The sequence below is a fragment of the Tachypleus tridentatus genome, chromosome 4 (assembly GCF_004210375.1).
Source record: "Tachypleus tridentatus isolate NWPU-2018 chromosome 4, ASM421037v1, whole genome shotgun sequence".
Lineage (NCBI taxonomy): Eukaryota > Metazoa > Arthropoda > Merostomata > Xiphosura > Limulidae > Tachypleus > Tachypleus tridentatus.
This window is the reverse complement of record NC_134828.1, coordinates 53,472,687-53,498,383: the sequence shown is the minus strand read 5'-3', so window position 1 is coordinate 53,498,383 and position 25,697 is coordinate 53,472,687. Positions and strand designations below refer to the sequence as shown.

At 31.3% G+C, this 25,697-nt stretch overlaps 1 protein-coding gene across 3 annotated transcripts in view; it reads left to right on the top strand.

Moving 5' to 3' along the window:
* The first annotated feature begins 6,143 nt into the window (after nucleotides 1-6,143).
* The window catches only part of LOC143249149 (glycine receptor subunit alpha-2-like), a 33,439-nt gene continuing 13,885 nt past the window's right edge, over nucleotides 6,144-25,697 (top strand). For all 3 annotated transcript variants that reach the window (XM_076498558.1, XM_076498557.1, XM_076498559.1), the window contains exons 1-5: nucleotides 6,144-6,374; nucleotides 12,511-13,115; nucleotides 15,380-15,447; nucleotides 21,893-22,122; nucleotides 23,722-23,804. In XM_076498558.1, coding sequence (XP_076354673.1) covers nucleotides 6,226-6,374; nucleotides 12,511-13,115; nucleotides 15,380-15,447; nucleotides 21,893-22,122; nucleotides 23,722-23,804 — 1,135 coding nt within the window. In that variant the 5' untranslated portion in view covers nucleotides 6,144-6,225. The remainder of the gene's footprint in view (nucleotides 6,375-12,510; nucleotides 13,116-15,379; nucleotides 15,448-21,892; nucleotides 22,123-23,721; nucleotides 23,805-25,697) is intronic.

Sequence of the window (25,697 nt, the reverse complement as noted above, 5' to 3'; positions counted from 1 at the left end):
GGTGTGTTTGATTTTCATATGTCTTTAATTTTTGCTTTCATTTTCAGCTCATTAAATGGAATGTCAAGTAGACAAAATCGAGCATTTTCGACACCATCTGCTTTTCGCATTTAATTTCTTGCAATTTCGTTTTAAACAATGCATACTACATACCTAGGTATTACATGAAATAAAGTATCATAATAAATGTTTTGGGTGTAATGTGTTCATGCATTGAAGTATTGTATAGTCTTGCATGTAATGCTTGAATGAAATTATTTAAAAACGCTCACGAATTATTCCTCAACCTAATACTATACTAACAAAATGCAATAGTTTTCACCATTTTGCTTCATATTTTATCTAATCCAATATAATAAATATATTCAAATAAATTAAATAAATTCAATAGTTTCTTAAGCATACTATTTACTTCACATAAAATGGTCAAGTAGTAACAAAGTTAAAAACAGCTTCTATGTATAATCTGTGTGCTAAAATTATTTAACTAATGAAACACTTTTTAAGAAAGAAAAGTTGAGAAAATGAATAGAGATTGACTGATTCAATCCGCGACTTCTTGCATGCTAAGCTTACGCTGTGCCATAAGAGTCAAAGTCCAAAGGTATTTTCACATATGCAGCATTAAGTGGAAACTATATATATGAGGTTTGTTTGAAGTTAAGCACAAAGCAACACAATTGGCTATTTGCACTTTGCCCACCAAAGGTACTAAAACCTGGATTATAGCGTTATAAGTCCACAGACATACCCTGTGTTACTGGTGGTCATATATGTGAGAATAATATGCGTTTTAAATCGATAAATCTGTAAATAATGCTACTTTTGTATTATGTACTTGGACAAGAATAAAACAAAACCCTACAAAGTAGAATATGGAATTGTTAAAACGTAGAATGGCTATAAACTAAATATAACTCTGTACACAACAATTTTTGGGTAAACTACTTGTCATTTTTAATTATACCATTCTTTGACTAACATCTTGATATATTTTTTGATCGAGCCCTTCATAAATCATATTACAAAATAGTGAAATTTGAAACTTATGATACCCAAGATTGTAAAAATCAACTGTTTTCGATTGGCACTACTTCACTAATTTTTATTTTCCCTTTTACATTGGTATAAACTCTTTTTTCTTTTTTTTATGCTTCACTTAAGTACTCACAAAGCATTGGGTCGACAATCACCAGTAATATTTAATTCCCCTAGCTGTTAAATTCATTCTTCGCGTACAAAACGTATTTAAATTTTAGGCATGATTGTCGAATTTTAGGAATAACAAAATTTTAACTTTATGATTTCAAAAAGTGTAAAAATCAACTTTCGTCGTGTGTTTTTGTAAGTTTTTGTCTAAATCACATTTGTATATCATCTGCAATCTGTAATTCATTTCTTTCGCGCAATATATTAGCTGTAGAGCATCGAAAATGAATGAATTTGTGGTATTGCCTATTAAGAGTAATTGCTCTATGTTATATAACAGATAAACTTGTGCTTCGCGTACGAAGCATATTTAAATTTTAGGCTAAATTGTCGATTTTAGGTGCCTGTTGGAATTTGTATTGAGATATAGGATTATTGTGTAATTTGTAAGTCACGGAATAGTAAAGAATGAACTTAACTTATTTCCTTGCATTTATGTTACTGAAGTAATTGTCTTTAAAAGATAATGTGTTAAATGTTGCAGTTTTGTGCTCGTATAGAACAAGGGACATTAAACATCGTTCACTTTTCCATTCCTGTAAAAAGTAAATGTACCACTGCACAATTAGCCAACAGGGAGATTGGATTTCCATGTGAGTTAGCATGCGTACATGGACAGACTGACTGACACACATTGTTCTTTTAATTATGTAGATGGAATATCAAGTTGGATCGATCTGGTAAGCTATGCTACTTTTTATACTTACCTGACAGAAATACATATAATGAACGATAAAACACTCAGTAGTTTAAGTGTTAGTGGCATATACACATTGAGTTTAAAACAAATTTATAGGCCGTTGCTTTAATATATAAAATATAAAGTAAATAATTATTGTGTTTCTTCAAGTTCCTCTCCAATTGGCTCAGCAGTAATTCTGATGCCTTGAAATTCTAAAAATCGGGTTTCGATACCTTCTGTAGGTTGAGTACAGTAATCCAATTGCAGAGCTTTAAGCCTAATACAAAGAAACAAATTTTCAATAAATGTCTGAACACAAGAATTAAAATAGTGAGATATGCAGTAAATTAATCACGTGATGTCTTTATTTGGTGCTTAACAATAAACAAACTATTTTTGCAAAAAATAAATCTAAAAAATAGGAAAACAAGATATGTTGTAAACTTTGTTTAGAATTAAGCACAAAGCTACACAAAAGGTTATTGTGCTCTGTCCTTCACGGGTATCGACATAAGGTTTCTAGTGGTGGGAGTTTGGAGACATAACGCTTTGCCATTGGGGAGAACTCTACAAATAAATGCTTTATCTTATACACAATAGTTATGTAGCTTGATGCCGTCATACCCAGAATAAAGCATCGTTATACGTGGCCTGACTGTTCTCGATACGTATATTCTATGTACCATGAGCCATGATAATGGTTCATCACAGGGATCGTAAGGAATTGTACCCAACCCTAAAAGAATATTCTGGCAAGAGACACCTTAAACAGCAACGATTCAGCTCAAACAACACTTTAAAATATTTACTATTGACGCTAAGGCTGTGCACATATAAAATAAGCACACATGTTACTCTTATAAGGAAAAGAAATCCTGCTTAAAATGGCCCATTTGTTATTATTATTATTCTCTTGCCAGCCTACAACAAAAATGGCTTGGTATATTATACTGAAATATTTCAAAGAATACTAAATAATTTACTGCGAAGTTCTTAAAGATATTGAAAAGTATCTTTGTTTCTTCTATACTTTACAAAACCTAAAGACATCATGATTCTAGTAAAACTGCGTTATTATTAATCTTAGAAGCTAGCTTTCTGACAATTTTTTGGTATTCCTCTAAACTCTTGTACACTAGGTGAAACAGGAATTACCAGCTAATAATGGATAAACATTAGATGACTGTAACATGTAAAAACTCCATGCTTGGTATACTATACAATCGGTGTCACTAGGGAGCCAACTCCTATACTATATGTGAAAAGAAGTAAAAAAAATCAATACATATGATATTAAATTTTATTACACACATTCTTAGAAAAATTACTTTAAAGATATGAAGATTTATTTAAAGCGATGTTTTATTTGAAAATACTTTTTTTACTGGTAATATTTTATATGCGTTTAATGGGAGCTGTGTCTTAGTCTTGGCATATATTTAATCATTACTATACATTATATACAGATAATTTAATTACACAAAAACTATAAATGCTCACTAGATTCTCAAATAAATCTTCACGACAACCTCCAGCTGCAGCTTAACATTTACATCTCTAACTTATGTCACCAAATAGCCAATAACAAGAGTAAATTATCATCAACCGTATCAACTAGTTATTAGCTATGTTTATTACCATTATCATATGTAAGATTAACTACCATATCAACTAATCCTTTGCCCCTAGTTGAGCATAAAAAGCCAGCAAACAAGATAAATTAAAAGTTGTGAATTTAAAAACCTACAAATAGTGATCATGAAAAGAAGTAAAAGTTGATAGATACTGTAGATATTATTTACTCAAACTGCAAATCCATGTTTTGACTCCATCAAATGTAGTTCTACATAACAGCATGGAGCCAAAATCAGGGATTTGTAGTTTGAGCAAATAATGTCTACGATGTCCCCAGCCTTGCTTGTTTTATTTTTACGATCCCCATTTACAAGTTTTTAAATTCACATTGTTTTTTATCTTACATAATAATAGAGTGTCGCCTCATTAAAAAAAAAACATTTTTTACGTCTACGTCCTACGAACTCCTAATATAAAATTATAATAAAACAGATATCTTAATATACATGGAATTTATAAAAACTTCGTAAACAGATCATAGTAAATATATAAAGCATGAGAAACGTTTGATAAATATTTAAGAAATATACTTTTTATCCGTGTATAAATGAGTATCAATAATGATATTTTAAACAGAAACATCATTTTGATGCGTCAAATTAACAGAAAAGTTATTATTATTAGTTCATAAGTAAACTTAGTTTCAATTACTTTAAAATATTCAAAGTACAGTACTGATAAGCATGACTATCTAAAAGGAAAGTGAACATACACTTCCATTTTTCCAGTTAGTGCATAAACATTATTATTTCAAGAAATATGTCAGACTGAGATAGCATTTTTGTCCCCTTCACCCACTTCCAAACATTTATGATGATGAGTAAAAATTGCTCAACGTCTCAACTTAGGTATCACCAGGTATACTATCAAACTTTTTTTTAGCTTTGATTTTCTCAATCTGTAGTTTATTTCCCTGTATTTGTGGCGGCATACATATTTATGTATATATGTATGATAAGGGTTAAGCGCACTTCTTAAAGAAGATTTGCATACGCCAATACAGTGTTGTTTTCCAACATGTTTAGAACATATATACTGGCTTCCGGTGGATTCCCGATCATTATGGTAATACGATATTTCCGTGGATGGAACTATATCTGATGTAATATCAGAATAACATCCTTTCCAAAAAGGCCCGGCATGGCCAAGCGTGTTAAGGCGTGCAACTCGTAATCTGAGGGTCGTGGGTTTGCATCCCCGTCGCGCCAAACATGCTTGCCCTTTCACCCGTGGGGGCGTTATAATGTACGGTCAATCCCACTATTCGTTGGTAAAAGAGTAGCCCAAGAGTTGGCGATGGGTGGTGATGACTAGCTGCCTTCCCTCTAGTGTTACACTGCTAAATTAGGGACGGCTAGCACAGATAGCCCTTGAGTAGCTTTGTGCGAAATTCAAAAACAAACAAATCCTTTCCAAAAAATTAATAACAACCCAGTTATTTAAAAATATAAACCCACAAGACATGACATTTAGAAGAGAGTTTTCAGCGTTCTCCATAGAAATATAAACTCATACAGTAGAGCATTCAAGATAGTAATGGGATTCAAAACATCATCCAAAGTCTATGATGCGATAGAGAACTCTACGACCCAAAACAACCTATTATGGGAAGCGTAACACACCTTTTAGTTCTACTAACAATACAATATACATGGATTTAAAGTTAATTAAGGCTCACAATCTGGAATTTCACAGGCTTCTAACCAATTTAAGAACTCAAAGACTATTTTCATGAATACGATGGCAAAGGAGCTAGAAGCACATTAATTCCAATTTTATCACGTACCTGTAAAGTCTTCCGATACATCTACGATAGATTTTTGTGCCTTTGATTTGTTTAAACGTTGTCTTGGAAACAGATGCCCATGTCGTATGGAAGGTCAATAAAAAGTTTCCAGAATATGTGATTTAAAATTGATTTTGCTCTTCTTCATGGTAGCACTTTGGAATGGGGATTGCAGTATCAATCAATAACGGACAAGCAATTTTGTTCTTAGAAGGTGCGACAAATCTTTTATATTAATGTTTTGTGAGCAGTTTTGTTTGAAACTTGGTTTCAGTGCATTAAAGGTAGCAACTATAAAGTCAGATATAAAATAAACCTAGAAGTTGTTTTATTGTTTTAGCTTTTATTTCACTTTTATGCGCATAATTCCGAATAAAACATTGTAACTATTAAAAACTTATACCTTGATTACAATTGTGTTGAATGAGACTTGGTAGAACACTTTAAAATGAGCTGAGATTTTTATTTTTTAGTGTTTATTTGGCGGTTGTATTAATTTTTATATTTATTGTTGTTTGTGTTTATTTAAGAACTTATTCAAATATGACATTTTTGCATTATAAAACGCTTGATGTTTCGAATGCTCTTTTATATTATACCCATTTCAGTGACAAAAAAGTCAATAACATCAGTTTTTTGTTTTTTGATAAACTTATATATTTTCATGATAGCCATTACGGACAGGTTTGTTGTTGTTGTTTTTTTTTGTTCTTTTGAAACACCTCATACCGGAAGTTGGGAAATAGCAACGAATGATAAACATTACATCATTTAAACATGAGGAACAAAAATGTGAAACAGGAAGTGACTTAACATAAGTTACAGATACCAGATAGATGGCATCGTATGGTGGTGGCTTGAATGAACTGTATTAGTCGTCCATCAGGCTATAACCTAACAGCAGTTATAAATAATGTGGTTTATTGGTCAAATTAACGCTTTTTATATCATTAAAATTATATTAATTTTGATTTTCGTAGGTTGCTCTATTGACACTATATCTGGAAATGGAATTACTCCCACTATCCCTGAAGTGATAAAGAAAACACAGAGAAAACAAGTGTAAGTATATTTTATCCAATACACTCTTTACCAAACGAAATTTGACACAAAATTATGAATAAAAATGGCTCTTATACATAGGTATTTAATGACTTTATCCAAAATTAAATTTCTTTTGAGAACTGTTACAAAGTTCTCTTGGGACTTTTGTAACTAAACAAAATATTTGGTTCTAATATTTAGTTACTTAAGGTAATCACAGATCATCACTAGACAATTATACTGTAATATTGATATAATTAAACACGTTTTGAGTTTTTTTCTGCTTCTTTACCTTTTGTAGTGATTACAGTAGAAGCATAAATCAGGCTGTTTGATAATCTGTTTATATAAATTAAGCTATTTCACAGTGCTTCTTTAATTTACACTTCTGCTATGCATTGGATGTATTAAGACTAGGACGACACTTATATCAGTTTCCAAGAACACATATGTTTTAAAGAAATAAAGTCAACGTTCTGTAGTACACAATAAATATTTAAAATTGAGACTGTCCTCAGTTTTAAAACTCAATATTTTTTTTTGCTTTACTTTTCTGGAGTCAAAATTGGGGGTGTAGGGATTGCGAATATTTGCCTTCCTAATTTTTACTTTTGACACTATAAGATCCATAAAAAGGCCTAAACAGAAAAAAGAGAAAGAACAATACATCTGAGCGTATTGTACCAAAATTCAAATCAATCCGTTAAGAAGTGAAGAAATTGAGGTCGATTGAAAAGTGCTTGGAAGAAGAACAATGAAAGAATAGAAAGAAGTCTCTCTGCGGAGACGTAAGACAACCCTAAAAATATATATATCTTTGGTTCCTGTGCAGTCACCTTTTAAACAATCAAGATGACAATTGATACAAATATACATTTTCATGCAACCAATACATGATGTTGGATTTGTCCATCTTAAGTCTTTTTAAGGGGGATCATGGTTTAAAAAAAACATACTTTGAGGGTTATGATAAATTATTCGACCATATTTTGAGCAACGTACATTGGAGTTGGTCCAAAGATACTTTTCTACAGGCTCTGCAATTGAGAAACAAAAACTGTGGTCGAGCTTCTCAGTAGTAATAATAATAACTTTAGAGTAGTTTGATCGTTATTACGCCATGTTTCGGCTAATCGGCATGGGATTTGGTACAAAGATACATTGTTTTAACAGATTCCAAACATAGGCATAAACAATTTTCTAATTTTTATCTTGTACTCAATTTTTCAGCGAGGAAAGTAAACTTTGAAGTTTTCGTGAACTGTTCATGTATATATCAAATAACTTCCATGGGATTTAGTACAAGGACACCTTCTTGCAGGTCCAAAGTAGTGATAAGTAAAGTTTTCTGTTATTCTGTGTTCTTCATGGTGTTTCTAGGAATTGCATGGCGAACACATGTTGCATTTCACCGCGTATGTTGAGCCATTTAATTTCTTTAATACATTGAATTTATTTAAACTTTGTTTATAATGTGATAGAAGTGAAAAAATACGTTCACTTTATGAGCCGAGGAAACTGAACGACTAAAAACAACAACTTATGTTTTTTACATTTGTGTTACTTATAACACAACTTATGTTTTGTACAGTCCATGTTACTTATAACATATAAACGCCAATTATTAGTTACTGTTCCTTGCTTCATGTGTTAATTTTTCATGCTCCTTTCTAAATGGATTCTACTATGAGGGCATATTAACTTTGGTTCCATTTGTACGTTGGTAGTGCTTTTCATATTAACTCTTATACATTACTGTGGCCATGATAGAATACGTAGTATTCCACGAATTTTTATTTACGCTGATCTTCATGTCTATTTCAGTAGAATTATTCAGGTCATGACAAAAGGTTAGCAATTTATTGTTTTACGTATTTAGTTTTGATGCACTCTGTGATGTTTACTTTTACAGATAGTCATACGTTTTGGTCAAACTGAGTTTAGGGGCTAACATATTTAAGCAATTACATATTAATATACAAGCAGATATTTTTAGGGTTTGTGGTACACTAAACTTTTGTTGTAAGTGAATAAACGAGAATGAACAACTGCAAACGTAATACATAAATGTGAATAAATGTTTAATGACTTTAAGCTACAGGAATTTATTATCACTAATTACAAAATATTATTATACATTGTAATTGAAAGCGTTATGATTTTGCGGAATAATTTATACATGATATTTGTTTGTTTGTTATTAAGCAGAAACGTACACAATGAGCTACGACCACCAGTTATCTGCAGCATACGCTCCCAGGCTTACCTCTGAGAGTTTGATTGTTTGTTTGTTTTTGAATTTCGCACAAAACTAGTCGAGGGCTATCTGTGCAAGCCGTCCCTAATTTAGCAGTGTAAGACTAGAGGGAAGACAGCTAATCATCACTACCCACCGCCAACTCTTGGGCTACTCTTTTACTAACGAATAGTGAGATTGACCGTCACATTATAACGCCCCCACGGCTGAAAGGGTGAGCATGTTTGGCGCGACGGGGATGCGAACCCGAGACCCTCAGATTACGAGTCGTACGCCTTAATACGCTTGGCCATGCTGGGCCCACTTCTGAGAGATCTGTTGGCTTATATATTATAACGAAGTTTCAAATGCACCATTTTTTAATGTTTCTTTGTCACTTTTTTGATTAAATAATGCAATTAAACATATCTTAAAATGATACCACCACAGTTGTAAATTATTTTGTTTTCATTTTGCGTTGGTACAACTTTTTATTAGTATCAATTAGTAAATATAAATTTCATTTTTGACATCAGTAAATTTATGCTTTGTAAAATCAGAATATTTATCTTGAACCACGTATTCCATATCGTTAATTAATTCGTATAATTTGGCACTAAAGGCTTCTTTTTAGTTTCGAAATAGCCAAGATCTTTTTCAGGTTTCGTTCACGTTTATGGTATATTAAAGGCAGAAAAAAAAAGGTAATGTAGTTTAGGTATTCATAAGGGTACTGTGATTAGAACAGATTACATATACATACAGTAGACATGCTGTGAGTAAGGTAGAAATCCTTGTTCATTTACTGTAAATATGTCATGAGTGCAGGTAGAAATTATTAATGATCTAAATGGCACCTGCTACAAGTACAATTAGAAATCATTTTTGATTTATGTTGGATACGCTTTGAGTGCAGGTTGTTGAAACATGTGGTAATAACACCATCAATAATAACCAAAAATTATTTATCCTGGTATCCATAATTACGTGTAAAGTGTTTTCATGCCACGTCACTAGTTTCTTAAAGGAGTTACTATGTTTTTTGTTCAAACAAAGTCACACAATGGGTTATATGTATTTTGCCCACCGCAAAACCGATTTTTAGTGTTATAAGCTTTCAGACGTACAAGAGAATCCCCGGAAGTTGCGTCATTTTGAATATGTTGTGTTTTATAGTGTTCTACAACTAAAATTATTTCAAGTTTATCAGTCTTGTTCTTACGAGAAATATTAAAATATAAGTGTGGTAATATTTTAAATTTTCAAGACAATATTCTTAAAATTATTACTAAATCAATATGATGTAATTATATTTTTGGAAGGGTGAAAGTGTATCAGTAATAATTGTCATTATTATTAATACATATTTTCATTGTTATTAAAGAAGTGTAGTTTTTTAGGTAAAGTACGGTATAAAAACAATCAGGATAAGCTTAAGTGCGAATGCAAAAAACAAAAGACATAAAAATTTATAAATATATTTCATTAAGATATTGTAAATAATTGAAATTAACTAGGAAACTTCAGCATAAAACTGATTAAGTAGGTTGATATGACACAATTAAGGTACTTAAAACTGCAGTTTATTGCAATTGTTAAATGTTTTATATTGAACCACCGTGTGATAAAACGCTTCGTTTTGAATAATGTTTGTCAAAACACTCTTGCTGTTCCGTTTACAAAATGTTTGTTACGTTATAATACAAATAGACAATTGAACGGAAATAGACTATCACAGAAATAGCTCAAGTAGGGATATACTGCAACAATGAAAATGATAACAGAACGGATATTATATAATAGTACGCTTAGAAATATATACGACCCGACATTTTATTTCAATTATTGAACACCCTGAAAACCACTTCCAAGAAGAAAAAACCCGAAACATCGCTAAAATGGTCACATTTCAAAACTGACCCCAAATTGTAGCCAAACTAGAAGATTAAAACCTATACACAAGAGTATATGGATAGTTTAAATGGCTACTGTCCCATTAGTTTCAAGCTACTCACAACAAATATTGTAATAATTTGTTTGTACTATTCATGTCCTGTTAGTTAATTTTTCTATATTATGATTCTTTTCTAGCTTGTTTGTTTTATTTTTAATACAAAAATGCACAATGCGATATTTTTGCTGTGCCCTCCGTAAAAATTGAACCACAAATTTTAGTTTTCTAAGTACTGAATTTCACCAATGAGTCACAGTGAATATGGTTCTTTTAAAACTGGAAATGAATAACTGAAATAAATAACAGTAAATAAATTACATTTAGAATGTATAAGTCAAGTATAGAGGTATAGAATGCTTGAAAGATATAGGTCTTAAATACCCACTAACCCTACTGTAATAAGTTGAATACTTCAAACTAGTATGAATGAGGAATTCCAATAAAACAAGCTGAAAAAAAACAAAGTTAGTATTAGTGTAATATTCCATGGCCTTAACGATCCTTTCATAGTGGGTTAAAAATAGCGATTGAAAGAATCTTAAAGAAACAACTCAAAACCAGCAAATCTTTGTAAACAGAAACGCTTATTGGGGAAAAAAAAACACATAAATGAACAAACAAAATTCTTGAAACGCTTAAATCAACAACGAGCCAACACGAAAACTATTCAAGGCAAAAGAAAATTATTGGTCCCGTGATAAAACAAAATGAAAAATAATCCAACAAGATATACCTAATTATGAACTAAATGGTTTGGGGAAATTAGAAACACAACAATAATACCTGTACCAAACCAGTAATTGTTCGACAAGATGAACCAGCTCATAAATTGAATATGAAAACTGGTAATTGTCAATTGAGCATTTAAGTCAGTAAGTAAGTAAACATGAGGGGATCCACAACAGCCAAGACACCTGAAATTCTTTTAGATAGGATTAGATCAAATTAAGCTGTGAGACCACCCTTTTCCTTTTTATTAGCTATATTTTTGTGCGCCAGCAATACCAAACGATTAAGTTTTATTACTCATCATAATGTTTACCAGCTTATCCTCAATTTGAAATTCTTTTAGGCAGGATTAGAGTAAATTAACCTATGAGACCTTGGGTGTGGTAAAATATGTTTAATAATAAGAGAATGTGTAATAATAATAATAGGATTTTAATTTCAAAAGAAAAGTATATTGACAAATTTTATTTATTTTTGAGCATTCAAAATTTACTTAATTTATACATGGAGTGTATTATATGTTTGTATATTCGAAAATTATGTGTATTTAGTTTTGATTATTAATGTTTAGTTGAAAAGCAGTGTTTGTATGTTTTCGTTGTAGTTTCTCAATAACCTCATTTTTGAGTCACAAAATCGGTAGAAGAAATAAATAAATGAGGAAATAAATGTAATATTCCAGTGTTTTTGTATACGTATGTGTGATGAATTCATGAGGGCAAGCACAATGCTGGTCTAAGGTGGCTGAGTTAGGAAGTAAAAGCCAGAAATTCAAGCATTAAATTTTAAAATTCAGCATATAATAATCAACTGATTTAGTACACTTTAAACCATTTTTTAATTTCCATATAATCCTAGTTCCGGGCAGTTCAATAAAAACAAACTATTACGATAACAGTTGCGCGTAGGTCTGGCATGGTCATATGTTTAAGAAGCAGTGGGGGCGTTATAATGTGCTGTCAATCCCACTAGTAGCCAAAGAGTTGGAGCTAGGTGGTGATGATTAGCTGCTTTCCCTCTAGTATTTCACCGCTATATTAGGGACGGCTAGCACAGATATCTCTCGTGTAGCTTTGCGCAAAATCCAAAACAAACAAACAATTGAGCACTGGGATTGGGATTAGTTTTAAGTAATTAAATTTAATTTGACAAAGTTTTATGAAAAGTGAATTATTATATTATAATAGTTGGCGAAGTGATTTTTACTTTGTATCTTTTTTGTTTCTTTTTCACAGTGTTTCAACATCACCAATAGAGGGCCAGGACGATTTTAATGGAGTATTTTCCCACACACAGTTACCAAATTCATCTAGAGAGAAATATCATGAACCAAATGACCAAAGTTTTTCTTCCAAACGGGTATCAAAAGTTGTATCACCTGTTACAGAGGCTCACGGTGACCAAGGGCAAGATTCTTCTTTCATGGGAGTATCCAATATGTTTACACCAGCAATGGAGAATCATAATCATCAAACCCAAATTCCTTTTATCATGCAGGAGATACCAACCTTAACGCCGACTACAGAAGATCACAACCATGGAAACCAAGATTCTTCCAAGAGAGTGTCGACAGTTTTAACATCAGGCACAGAACACTTCAGTAACCAATACAAAAATTCATCCTCTGCTCCAGCTACAGAATTGTTAAAACACAACAAAGCAAAAGTCCATAATGACCCAAGTTCCAACTTTCCTACTAGACGAATACCGATGACAGATCATAAACACAAGAACGAGAACCTTGACGCTCATGGACATTCTCCCGATACTCATCGATTGTCGTTTCTAGATAAGGTCTTAAGGGGATATGACAAACGTGCCTGGCCCACTTACGGAATGGGTAAGGTCGTACAAGCTGAAATAATGAGAATGACAATAAGATTAATAACCAAACAACTGTTACCAAATAAGGGGTTAGGGCGCAACCTACAAATCGTGGATTCGAATCATGTTACCGAATGTGCTCGCTCTTTCATCTGTAGGGGTGTTATAACGTGACAGCTAATTTCGCGTTTCTTTGGTAAAGAGTAGCCCAAGAGTTGACAGTGGGTGGTGATGATTAGCTGCTTTCTCTCTATTCATACACTTCTAAATTAGGGACGGCTAATGCAGATAACCCTAGTGTAGGTTTGCGAGAAATTCAAAAACAAACAAACAGTCACAGTGTCTTTACATGCAATTTTGAACTACATAAGAATCCAATTACGTCACAATGTATTATCGTTTAACAATGTTGTTAAACTTATGAATAAACGAGATTAAAGACAACAATAGTAATTCTCATGACTTCAGAATATTAAATGAAAATGAAAAAATTACCTAAAATTTTGAAAATGGTACTTCGGTCCACACATTTAATTTTACTACTCTAAATATGAACACTCCATTAAATAATTCGGTTAACTCTGTTGGTTGACTCATTTATTAAGATACCAGATGATTTTTTTATATTTTAAAACTGTTAATATGGAATATTATAACTAACACATAGCTAATTCTGTATATACCATAATGACTTAATCGAAAAGATAAATGCAAAATAAAAGACGAATGGCACATTTTCTGGTAAAAGCACGAAACTAAGCACAATTGTACATCAAACCAAAACATGAAAATTTAGATATTGAGTTATTACAGATTCAGTCTATTATAGACTTAGTGGCCATTTTTAAATGGCCATAATTTAGGAGATAAAGAGACCAAGAACGGTTTGGTATACTTACCAATGCTTTTTTAACTTTATGGCCCACCAAAAGACTTATGTGTAAACATCAAAATAAAGGCTCTGGGCCTCTTAGTTTCCGACATATAGAATTTTTAAATGTTTATATGTTTTTTCATCTTTATGACTCCCCAAAAACTTGTATGTAAACAACAAAATAAAGACACTTGGCCTCTTAGTTTCTGACATATAGAGCATCACTTTGTGAATGTTGGCCTTTTTGAAAAATGAGCGCCACAGCCATCAGAGGCCGAATCTGGAATGGTCTTATATCTAATTTTACATGTTTTAATGTTTTTACCTCATAATGCACGAGTTGGCTTCTATCCACTGAATATGCTTTTATATTGTATAACCCAATAATTTATCCTGACTTCTAGTTTCATCGAACTTTATAACTAAAATATGTCAACATAAGACTAGTTAACATCTATCGAAGATGTTGGTTTAGTACAACACCTTTAAAACTACTTAACATCTTACAGAACAAAGAAAGTCTGTGGTCATTGCTATTTATTAATAGCATTAACACGTCTATGAGATGGCATTCTGTTTGAAAATGAACAGTTTCCTCATTTGTTGGTAACTTTTCTTTAAAATCCTTGAAGTTATTTGTGTGTTGCTGTATACAGTTATATTAACAGTTATTATACATGAAAAAAGTCAAATTAAAGCAGAATTAGAAGTATATGATTGTTTAATGGATTTCGCGCGAAGTCACTCGAAGACTGTCCGCATTTTCTGGTCCTAATTTAGAAGAGATAGATTAAAAGGAAGGTAGTTAGTTAACATCACCCACCACCAACTCTTGGACTGCACTTTATTAACCAAAAGTGAGAATCTTCGTCACAGTGTAACGCCCCGATGACTGAAATGTCGATCATATTCATTGACGGAATTTTTACTAGCAATGTGGAGATTAGAAGTCAAACATTCTAACCTCTAGACCATGCCTGTTAAGAGATAAATATTAAAACTCCAATAAAAGGTAAAGGTAAATATACTGAAAATATTGATTCCAGATGTTAAAATAACTATAGCTCATTTGTTTTAAAAAAGACAGTACATACAAACACATAACATTTTTATGTTGACATTGATTGATGATCTACTAAAATATTTTTAATAAGATTGCTGTTTAGTTTTAGAGATAGTTGTTTTCCAAAACGTTTAAATTATTGAATTTTATGGAATAATGTTAATACTGTTTGAAGGCATACTTTTAGATTTAGAACCATCTCAACGTTAAATACCGGTTTATCTAGTTATCACATTGAAATGTGTAGCTAAGAACATGTTTAATTATTTAATAGCAAATATTCTTCGATATACTATTGGCATAAATAGAGTGTATTTATAGATGCTATGTTATTTTATTTTAGGAAAACCCATCAATATCAGTGTTAACATGTACGTGAATAGTCTGGGTTCAGTAAGTGCTGCTGATATGGTAAGTATTCATTTAGGTTAATTATTTAGATTTGAAGCTTATGACATAGTTAGGAAAACGTAACTGTAAAAATATATATACAACAAAGTAAGCTAAGCCAGGACAATAGAAACAGAACAACAGAGCGAAAAAATTATTATGAGATAGGAACAGACTTGTAGTAAAACAAAAGTGAAGGCGATTCGCTGAGCATTCCCTAAGATAGGCAAACTTCTTATAGAAGGTATAAAACACGTAATAACGGAGTTAAAGAGTGTCATGTATAAATATTTAAGAAATGCTGAATGTACACTGATTAAGACTGATGAGTTTGAAAATAATGCACATGAAGTTACTCACGAAATAAGTTAAAAGAAAGAAAAACACAATTGAAACATAAAAATTTAGAATTTGGAAAGTGATTAAAACAAAAGCAGGAGGTTTGTGAATTAAGTCAGTATTTAAGGAATCAAAATTTCTGAATAACTGGATTACCAGAGCAATGACGAGAAAGCATACGTAAAATATTAATATAAATTGCTAATACAGTTCATATAATGGTTAGTGAAGGTTACGTACGGACTGTGAATGAAAACTGCAAGAGAATGAAACCTGTTATAGTAAAATCTAAGTTTAAAGTGCTAACTGATATCGGATTGGAAGCAAATAAAAATGAAAAGTATTGTATAAGAAGTACTAACATATATTCCAAATTTAAAGAAGATAAAATAGACTTAAATAAACTTTTAACGTCCTCATTAAAATAGTTATTTTACAAAGCATATCTCAAAATTGTCTGAGTAAAAAGGAACAACGAGAAAGTGAAAAAGGTTTAAAATATGGAGAAAAACTGAAGAATAGGGTATAAATAAAAGGAGAGAGTTAAATGTGTAATGAATGTTAACGTATTTGTCAAACTGAGGCAAAATATCTCAACGTACTTAAACAAAACAAAAATGGAAATTTTTTTAACATATTGTGGCAGAATAAATAAATACAGGCGTTTCACAAAATATAACACGTATCAGGAAAATTTATGAGCAGATTGGATCAATAATGTATAATTTAAAATATTAGGTAGATGCAATAATTCTGTTTGAGATACGATTAAAATTAAAGAAGTAAGAAGTAAACAGGTATTAGAACGGTATAAACATTTATAACTCTATGCAAAATAACATATTTAACACTCCTACAAATGTTGAAAAATTAAACATTTTGAAATATTAACAGCAGAATTATTAAATGTGTTTATAATGATACATTGTTCTACAATATACGTTTTTAACTGAACCAGAAATTGTTTAAACAGATAATAGAACTTAAAATGCATCTTATGCCGATAATATAGTATTGTTTTGATATATGAAACAAATTATTTAGATGAGTATATAGATTTAATGTCTATATTTTGTTTAAATCACGTATGTGAATCAACTCGTGAGGTAGACTATTCGGTTTCATGCTAAATCATGTACTAATTAGCAAAAATATAATAATTGATAATTATCCTACAGCATAAAACTTGAATATTAAAGAAAACACAGAAAATGTTATAGGAGAATAGTTTATGAAAAATTTATTATGAAATTTTACAACAAAATTCATGAAACATCAAAACCGGGAATAAATGTACGTTTATAAAATATTAATAATATGTATCAAGCCTTTACAGAAATGCTCATTAAAAAAATAAAAACTAATTCCAGTAAATATATAAAACACTGATGAATTAATGATTTGATAAAAGCTAAATATATAATATATAAAAGCATAAAAATATCCCTTTAAGTGATATTATAAATTTATTGTTGAAAGTTATCAGAGTAAAATTAAAACGTCAAAATGCGAAAACTATGTACATATATATTTCTGTAGTCTAAATTTATATTGTAATATTACTAGCTTTGCTGATAATGGAACATTATTTTTTCTCTTTGTTAATATAGGAAAATTATAATCCCAAAGTAAAACAGACTTACAAATAAGTAGTAAACTGGTTTCTTGGAAATAAATCATCTATTATATGATATATATGATATATGTTTTTAAGTTAAAGAATGAAATTTATATAATTTTCTTCTATTATATATTCATAATAATATATGTACAAACACATTTCACAGCAAAGTATATAAACTGAAAGAATATATTTCATAAAATGTTTAATATTTGCAAAAGAACTGATAAAACTTGAAAATAGCACGTTAAGGATTGACTATTAAATTAAGATTAAGTATTATTATTTTAAATGTTGTAAAATTTTAAGATGTTAAGAATCTTTGTTTCTCATGCATGCAATCGTTATTAAATATGTAATTCTGATTTGGAAAAAAGTTCCAAATACATAAAACCAAAGGTTTCATCACAGAACGTTATAAAAATAATATTTTAAAAAATGAATATATATATTATACGTGTGTGTATATATATATGTGTACATAGATATATATCCACACTACATATTTACTGCATTTTTTCTTTGAGGTATGTATTAATATATAGATATCATCACTTTTAAAGAATGAATGTTATTATGTATAGATATAAAAAAGTTATTATTCCAGTTGAGTTCAGGGTCAAAAATGTATAACTGTAAGGGTTAAAAGGGAGATAATTCCAAAACATTCTTGTTATTTAACATTAAAGATATTTAATACTTTACCACTGAATTCTAGAGTTTAAAACAATATAATTAAGTTTGAGCCAGTAGTAGTGAGAGAAGTTTCATATAATAGTGAAAATATGTAGAATTTATATGAGGTAATGAAATTAATAATTATTAAAGTAGATTACTGCATTTACATTTCATTTGTATAAATAAAAATAATTAAATGTATTGGTTATTTACTTTTATGGATATAGGCAAGATAAAATCTCTTGTATTGATTATAATTCAATTATTGCTATTGTCAGTAATAATTATAAAAATGTGAATATTATGTTGTACTGTTTATTACAGTATATTATAAAACATATTGGTTTGAAAGATGTAACTAAGAAGTAAAACGACTCAACAATTTTGAAACATATATAATAAACGTAAATTAGATATAATAAACAAAGGGATTATAGATAGATACTCGTGAAGAAAAAATATGTTAAAGAGAACAAACTGAAAAAACAAATGTTATCTTAAAAGAAACTATGAAAAATATATTTTAAACACTGTGTTTAAAGTTTGTTTTCATCCGTCAAGCTTAAGAGCAACTATTTAGTACTTTACTCCTGTTTATCTACCTGTAATAATCTTCTTCGTATTAAATTTTTACTACTTATTTATGAAAAGAATAAACCAAAGCAAATATAAGTGAAATGTGGATTATGTCTACGTTCCTGTTAATATATGAGCACTAATTTAGAAGGCAACAGGGCATATTCTTACTGCCTATATTGTACCTACAAGGGCATAGCAATTTAGTCTGTTTTATTAACTACGAAATAGTGTTGGATGTAAATGTTGTGAATCTATATTTTGCTAATTTTGTGTTTGCCTGTGTGTGAAGCTCTCTCACACACATCATTACCTTCTTGTGTTTGAAAATTTGTATGTTTTCACAAATTATTGTCCTTCATAAAGTTGCTTTTCTCACTTTCTTTCTATTTACCAATTTTAAATCTGTCACATTCTTGCTTCCTCAGTTTTTGTGTTTGTTGTTGTTTTTGCTCTTTTCTTATATTTCCAACTCCTCTTACTCTGTCATGGATCAGTAGTTTATTCATTTAACTTTTATCATTAAACAAATTTCTTTTTACTATTTTTTCCTAGTTATGATATGATAGTTATCCTCACTTCTGATTGCTTAGTAAGACAACATTGTTTACTTTATGCAACTCTACTTGTGTCTCATTATCTGTTACTCTCTTATTATCCACATACCTGCTTAAAAATCTGTTTTAATACTTGTTTGTAAATGTATCCAAATCCATGTAGTTTGATTTATTGGACTTATTATATATATTTTTATGCGTTTTATTTACCTAGCTTAAACCAAGCTCTCTTAATAACTGTTAACTGTTCTTTCGAAATTTCAAAATATAATACATATATGCATCATTTTTATTTTTCTTCATACAATCTACTTAAAAATACTTCTCTCACTCCTATAAACAAACAAAATAATGCCTTCTTCGTCCTTTGTATTTCTTTTTGGTTATACATTTACTTTTCACAGTGAGATATGACTATCAGCTGTTTGATATTTTATTTTTTTTATTATATAGTTCCAAACCTTATATGCACTAATTGTCCACTTTATTCGATCACTCGTCCGTTATCGAGTTTAGCCCCTTTTCACCCAGATAATTACTTAGAATTGGTATGGTGCTAATTACGTAAATGCTAGAAGGTGTCGAGGAGAATGTCATTGTTGGAAAACTTTAAGTTGCTTATGAAGAATTTGTCAAATAAATGGACTTGGTCATTACGTCTATGTCAGAGGAGCACGCGATAGTATGCCTCCCTGACTACACTTTTGCATTTATAAGGCTCAATCAACTACCTGAAACATATTTTTGTCCACCTTATGTGTACGTTAAACTAACTCTTGCTTACCCTATGTGAACTTTATACTAACCCTTGTCAGCCTATGTGTTATGTTCTCATTACGTACATAACACTAGCTCTTGTCCACTCTATATACATATTACACTAATTTTTCTTCACCCTATGTGTATGTTATTAGGTTATCAGAAATAAATGTCGTTTATAAATTGCCAAGTTTGGAAAAGTATAGATCAGTGTTGTAAAACACGCTTTAACCAAACCAAGCACCATTTGCTTCAACACACTTTTGCCAACTTGTAACGATGCTGTTTATGCCCCTGCTGTAGAAATCAGAGTTTATATGGTCAATGAACTCCCTGAAAGCTTCTTCTGCAGCTGCCTGGTTTTGAAAGCATTTTTTGGTCAAAATGTTGTCAACGTGCTTGAAAATATTAAAATCTCTAGAGAAAAGGTCTGAGGGATAAGGTGGATGAAGCAGAACCTCGTTTCCCAATTCTTTCAAATTTTGGATGGTCATCTTGACAGGTCTCATAATATCGACTTTGTTGACCTTCAGTCAGCTCATGCGGAACCCACTTATCCAACTTTTACGTCTTTTCAATTGCAATCAGGTGGTTGGCAATGCTTGATTTGCTTGTGCCTAGCTTGTATGCAAGCTCACGTACTGTCGTGTGAGGGTCTGTTTCAGCTGCTTCCTTTAATATGTTTTCATCTAAGGATGGCTTCCTTCCACAACCTTCGTGGTCTTCAAATACTTTTATCTCCATGTCGAAACCTTTGGAACCAACGCTGAATTGTACGTTCACCAACAGATCCATGGCTGAATATTGATGTTCCGGGTAATTTCGGTAGCTTTTCGTACAAGTTTGAAGTCGTAGAGAAAAATCTGACGAAAGTCCTTCTTGTCTATGTTACCTTGGGGTTGCGAAACTTACTCTGAGTAGAGTTGAAACAGCAGACAATTAAAACACCTTATAAGCAACAAACGTTGGATTAAACCAACCAACGATAAGTTACTCAATATACAGCTTCTAAATGTCATCATGAGAATTCCGACATTTATTTCTGGACAACCTAATACAATAACTTTCGTTCACCTTTTGTGTACGTTATACTAGCCTTTGCTCTTCCTATGGGTACGTTATACTAACTCTTGTTAATCTATGTGCACGTTAAACCAGCTCTTGTTTTACCTTATACCAATTTCACTTGCTTACATTTATTCCATGCGTCTGTGACACTGACTCTTGTCTTCTTTTTGCATTTCTCACTGTGACTCTTGTTTTACCCATGTGCATAGTAACTTCTTTATTCATTTCATTATATGCTTGTTTCTGTATGTACTTTTCTTTATAAATTGCATTTGTATTTGTTCGTTTACTGAGTGCATTTAGTTGTAAAATATTTACTTTCACATCCATCTCTATCTCTAATGTTTTTGTTCACTCATCATCCAGTGTAAATAAGCAAACAATAATTTCTGGGATTCTTTGATAGATTGTTTAGGCAGAGTATTCATGATGATACTTCGTAAAATGGACTGCAACTGCCTGTTGTGGAGACACAAGTGTAGATGACGACATTTCGAAAGTCTTCCGCCTTTCGTCTTCAAGGCGAAAGACTTTAGAAACATCGTCCTCTACACTTGTGTCTCCAAAACAGGCAGTTGCCGTCCATTCTACGAAGTTTAATCAATTTCTGGGATTTTATTAACTAACATTTATTTTGATCGTCGATTTCACTGCTTAAACATATGTAATAGTACTTCGAAAAGATGTACACGTACACTCTTAGTACTTCTTTTTGCATTAATGAGAACTGGAAGTTATATGTATGACCCATAAAATTTAATAGCCATGAGTAAAAGGGAATTTAAGTAGGCACATTGACTAATGTGAATATATACAAGACATCCATTGTTTTCCTTCTTGTAATTTGAGCTAAACATCTCCTAAACAGGACTACACTATGGATATATACCTGCGACAGATATGGTATGACCACAGACTGAATCTCAAGTATTATGATATTAATGAAACCGTAACACTGAATGGAGCTAACCTTATCGGACGACTGTGGAAACCTGACTTATATTTCTACAATGTAAAGGATGCCAGTTTCCACACTGTCACAGTTCCAAATGCCATGGTAATGGTCTCGGGCGAAGGACGTATTTTATATAGTTTGAGGCAAGCAGTTTTTATTTTATTTTAACAGAACATTTTGAACTATAAGATATAAAGCACGAAAAGTGATCCATAGCAGGCCCATAAAAATCGATAATATAATTTCTTCCTCTTTTCCAACATCAAAGCAAATCGTCGCCCATTTCAATCAATCTATAAATGGGCACTGCGTCACCGTTAAATATATATCTAATTTTTATTCCAAGTTACTTTACAAAATGCAATATATTGTATGAAACAATATCTTAAGTCCTAAAGCCATTCTAAAATGAATCAAGAACTTCAAATAGTAAAGCCGGTAGAGATTAGGCGATATTAAACTTGACTAAGTTGAAGGTATTTGTCCTGGAAGATTGAAAAGTATTCATAAGAGTATCTGTTCTTTATTTAAAAGCATGAGGTTTATAACATTAAGTTAATTCCTCAAAACAACATTGATTGTTCGAATCTTCATCGCACTAAACATGCTCGCCCTTTCAGCCGTGGGGGCGTTAATCCCATTATTTATTGATAAATAAGTCCCTCTAGTTTCACCTGTTTAATTATGGACGGCTAGCATAGATAGCTCTTTTGTAGCTTTGCACCAAATTCAAAACAAACAAACCAAGAATTCCGAGAAACAAAGTTAGCAATGGCAGATAACAAGTATGAACCTGCTCAACATTACTAAGGCTTGTAATTAGCGTTTTAATTCCATTAAAGTAAACAATGAACGTTTTAACGGGTAACATTCAATCCTCTGTAATGAGAAGTAAGCCTATCCAGCCACTGATAGTTTGTTTGAAATGAAGCAAAAAGCTACACAATGGGCTATCTGTGCTTTGTCCACCACATGTATTTAAACCCAGTTTCCACTGATAGAAGTGTCATTCTTTCTTTATAGTCTTGTATGAATCATACTTTTTGACCATATGCCTTGTAGAGTAATTTTACAATATAATAACACAATAGATGTTTTTGTGTGTATGTGTATACAAAAGGGTTCCAGCATTTAGAAAAGTCTGGGAAATACTGACTTGGTGAATATAGTTTGTTTTGTTTTTCAATTTTACAAATAGTACGTCAAACTCTCTCTCTCGTATGTGTATTTTAAGAAGTTTTTTAAAAAAGGTTTCATTAAACAATCAGTATACTGGTAAATTGTGTTTATGTGTCTGCCCACACTCCATTAGAAACTGAAAATGATAATTTTTTCCATACTAAAACTGATGCATTACTTTCCACTTACTTAGAAACTTGTTATCGTATTTTCGAAACAAAAACTGCTTCAAAGTGTGTTTGTTAATGAATATACAGTTGATATGACTCATAAAGACAATGCAAATGGCTATCTAAAACAAGCTTATAATCACTCATCCTTTCATGTTTTATTAAAAATATATTTAATTTTATGCATATCTTAAGAAATTCAAAATGTCATCACTGTATATCAATAAGGAAAGTAATTAAAACGTTTTTCTTTCTTTATAAATATTCTTCATTCTCTTTCCACAGTAAATAATAATAATTTTAATTTTCTGACTGAAACTTTGTTCACATCCTGGTATGCTCAAGTATTTAAGAAGTAATAAAAATAGTTATATAGATTATTTTATCTTACAGGTTAAAACTTCGTTTGTCTTGTCAGATGTCTTTTAAGCACTATCCAATGGACATTCAACATTGTCCTATTATTCTTGGATCTTGTAAGTACCTAAAGTATGCCATTTTCATGAAATTTAACTAAAACCTAATATGATACAAACAATAGCCTAGGCCCGGCATAACCAGGTAGTTAGAGCCCTGAACTCGCAATTTGAGGGTCGTGGGTTCTAATCCTCGTTACGTCAAACACGCTTGCCCTTTCAGCCATGGAGGCGTTATAATGTTACAGTCAATCCCACTATTCGTTAGTAAAAGAACACCCAAGAGATGGCGGTGAGTGGTGATGACTAGCTGCCTTCTCTCTAGTCTTACACTGCTAAATTAGAGATGGCTAGCGCAGATAACTCTGATAGCTTCGCGAGAAATTCAAAACAGATATTGGCCTAGGTAGTGAACACAGACAATCAGAGAAAATAAAGATAGAATATTGCGCTCCGGCGGCACATTTTCATAACTAAAATTTATTTGATTATTTTGCTTTTAAAATATAGCTTATACAGAAGTGAGGTAGTTGAGGTTTGTTAGACAATTAGTAAGCTTAACACAAGAAACATAGACAAAAAATAATTGTATAAATAAACAGCCATTAGTAAGTTTAACTTGAGAAACGTCTCCCGCTAGTATAGCAGTAAGTCTACGGATTTACAACGCTTAAACCGGGGGTTCGATTCCACTCGGTGGACTCAGCAGATAGCCCGATGTCACTTTGCTATAAGAAAAGACATACACACACACACTTGTGAAACACAGTATGAATAAGCGGCCATTGGTATGCTTAACTCGACAAACAAAAAATAATAAGTAGTCGTTAACAAGTTTAACTTGAGAAACACAAGAAAGTATAATAGTACAAATAATCAGCCATTAGAAAGCTTAACATTAGAGGCACATAAAAAATAATAGTAGAAATAAGCAGCCATACGCAACTTTATTTTGAGAGGCACATAATAAATAACAGTTTAAATAAGCAACCATTAGGAAACTTATGATGAGAAACACAGAAAAGTAAAAATAAACTGAGCTCTTCTCATCCAGGACAAAGTTAATATTCTTGAATTTAGATTTTTAAAGAGAGTATTACGTAAGTCTAAAGTGGTTGTAATATGATTAGAACGAAGAACATCCTTTCTCTTGTGTGGACAAACAAGACGAGAACGATATGACAGTCAGTTAACATTGTCGAGTGATGACCAAAGGAAACCTCACCTTCAAAGAAATACAGGATCACGTCCTTGGTGATAACGACCAAGATTTTAAGTATACAAAGAATAATAATAATCATAAATAAAACAAGTAGCGACAAGAATAACATGAAATACAAAATATAGGTTTTCATACACGTAAAGATCGCCTTGATATCGAAATTATAATTTTATGATTCCAATAAATACGATCTAAGTGTGATGATAAAAACTGTTATTCAGTTATGTCCGTATTCTTCAAGATAAACAAGCTTTTATATGTATATATATATATATATATATGTGTGTAAGTGTTCGATTTTTTTTTCAAATGATATAAAAATCTAAATTCAAGAACGTGATATTTGTTCTGGATAAAAAAAGTCCTGCGTATGTGCAGTACTATATTTCTATGTGTTTCCAATCTTAACCTTCTGATGGTTTGAGAAATCACAAAGAAAAACAAAGAAATATCATTTGGGCAAAGAAAAGTGTATCAAAGTTGCCTTTTACACCTAGTCAAAAAATATAATCATATCAACTGAATTATTGACTGAATAATATACAACTCGATATGTGTTTTCTTCGTGGTTATCGAGAATGTATAAAGTTGGCAAACAGAACAACTAAAAAGACTGCATTTAATCAAGCCAAATACTGCATCCAAAGAAAGATATGCTACAAACAGCAGAACGTCTTCTAGATTCCAGAAACTGACGAATATTTAATATGAAAAAAGAGCATTTCCGTCAA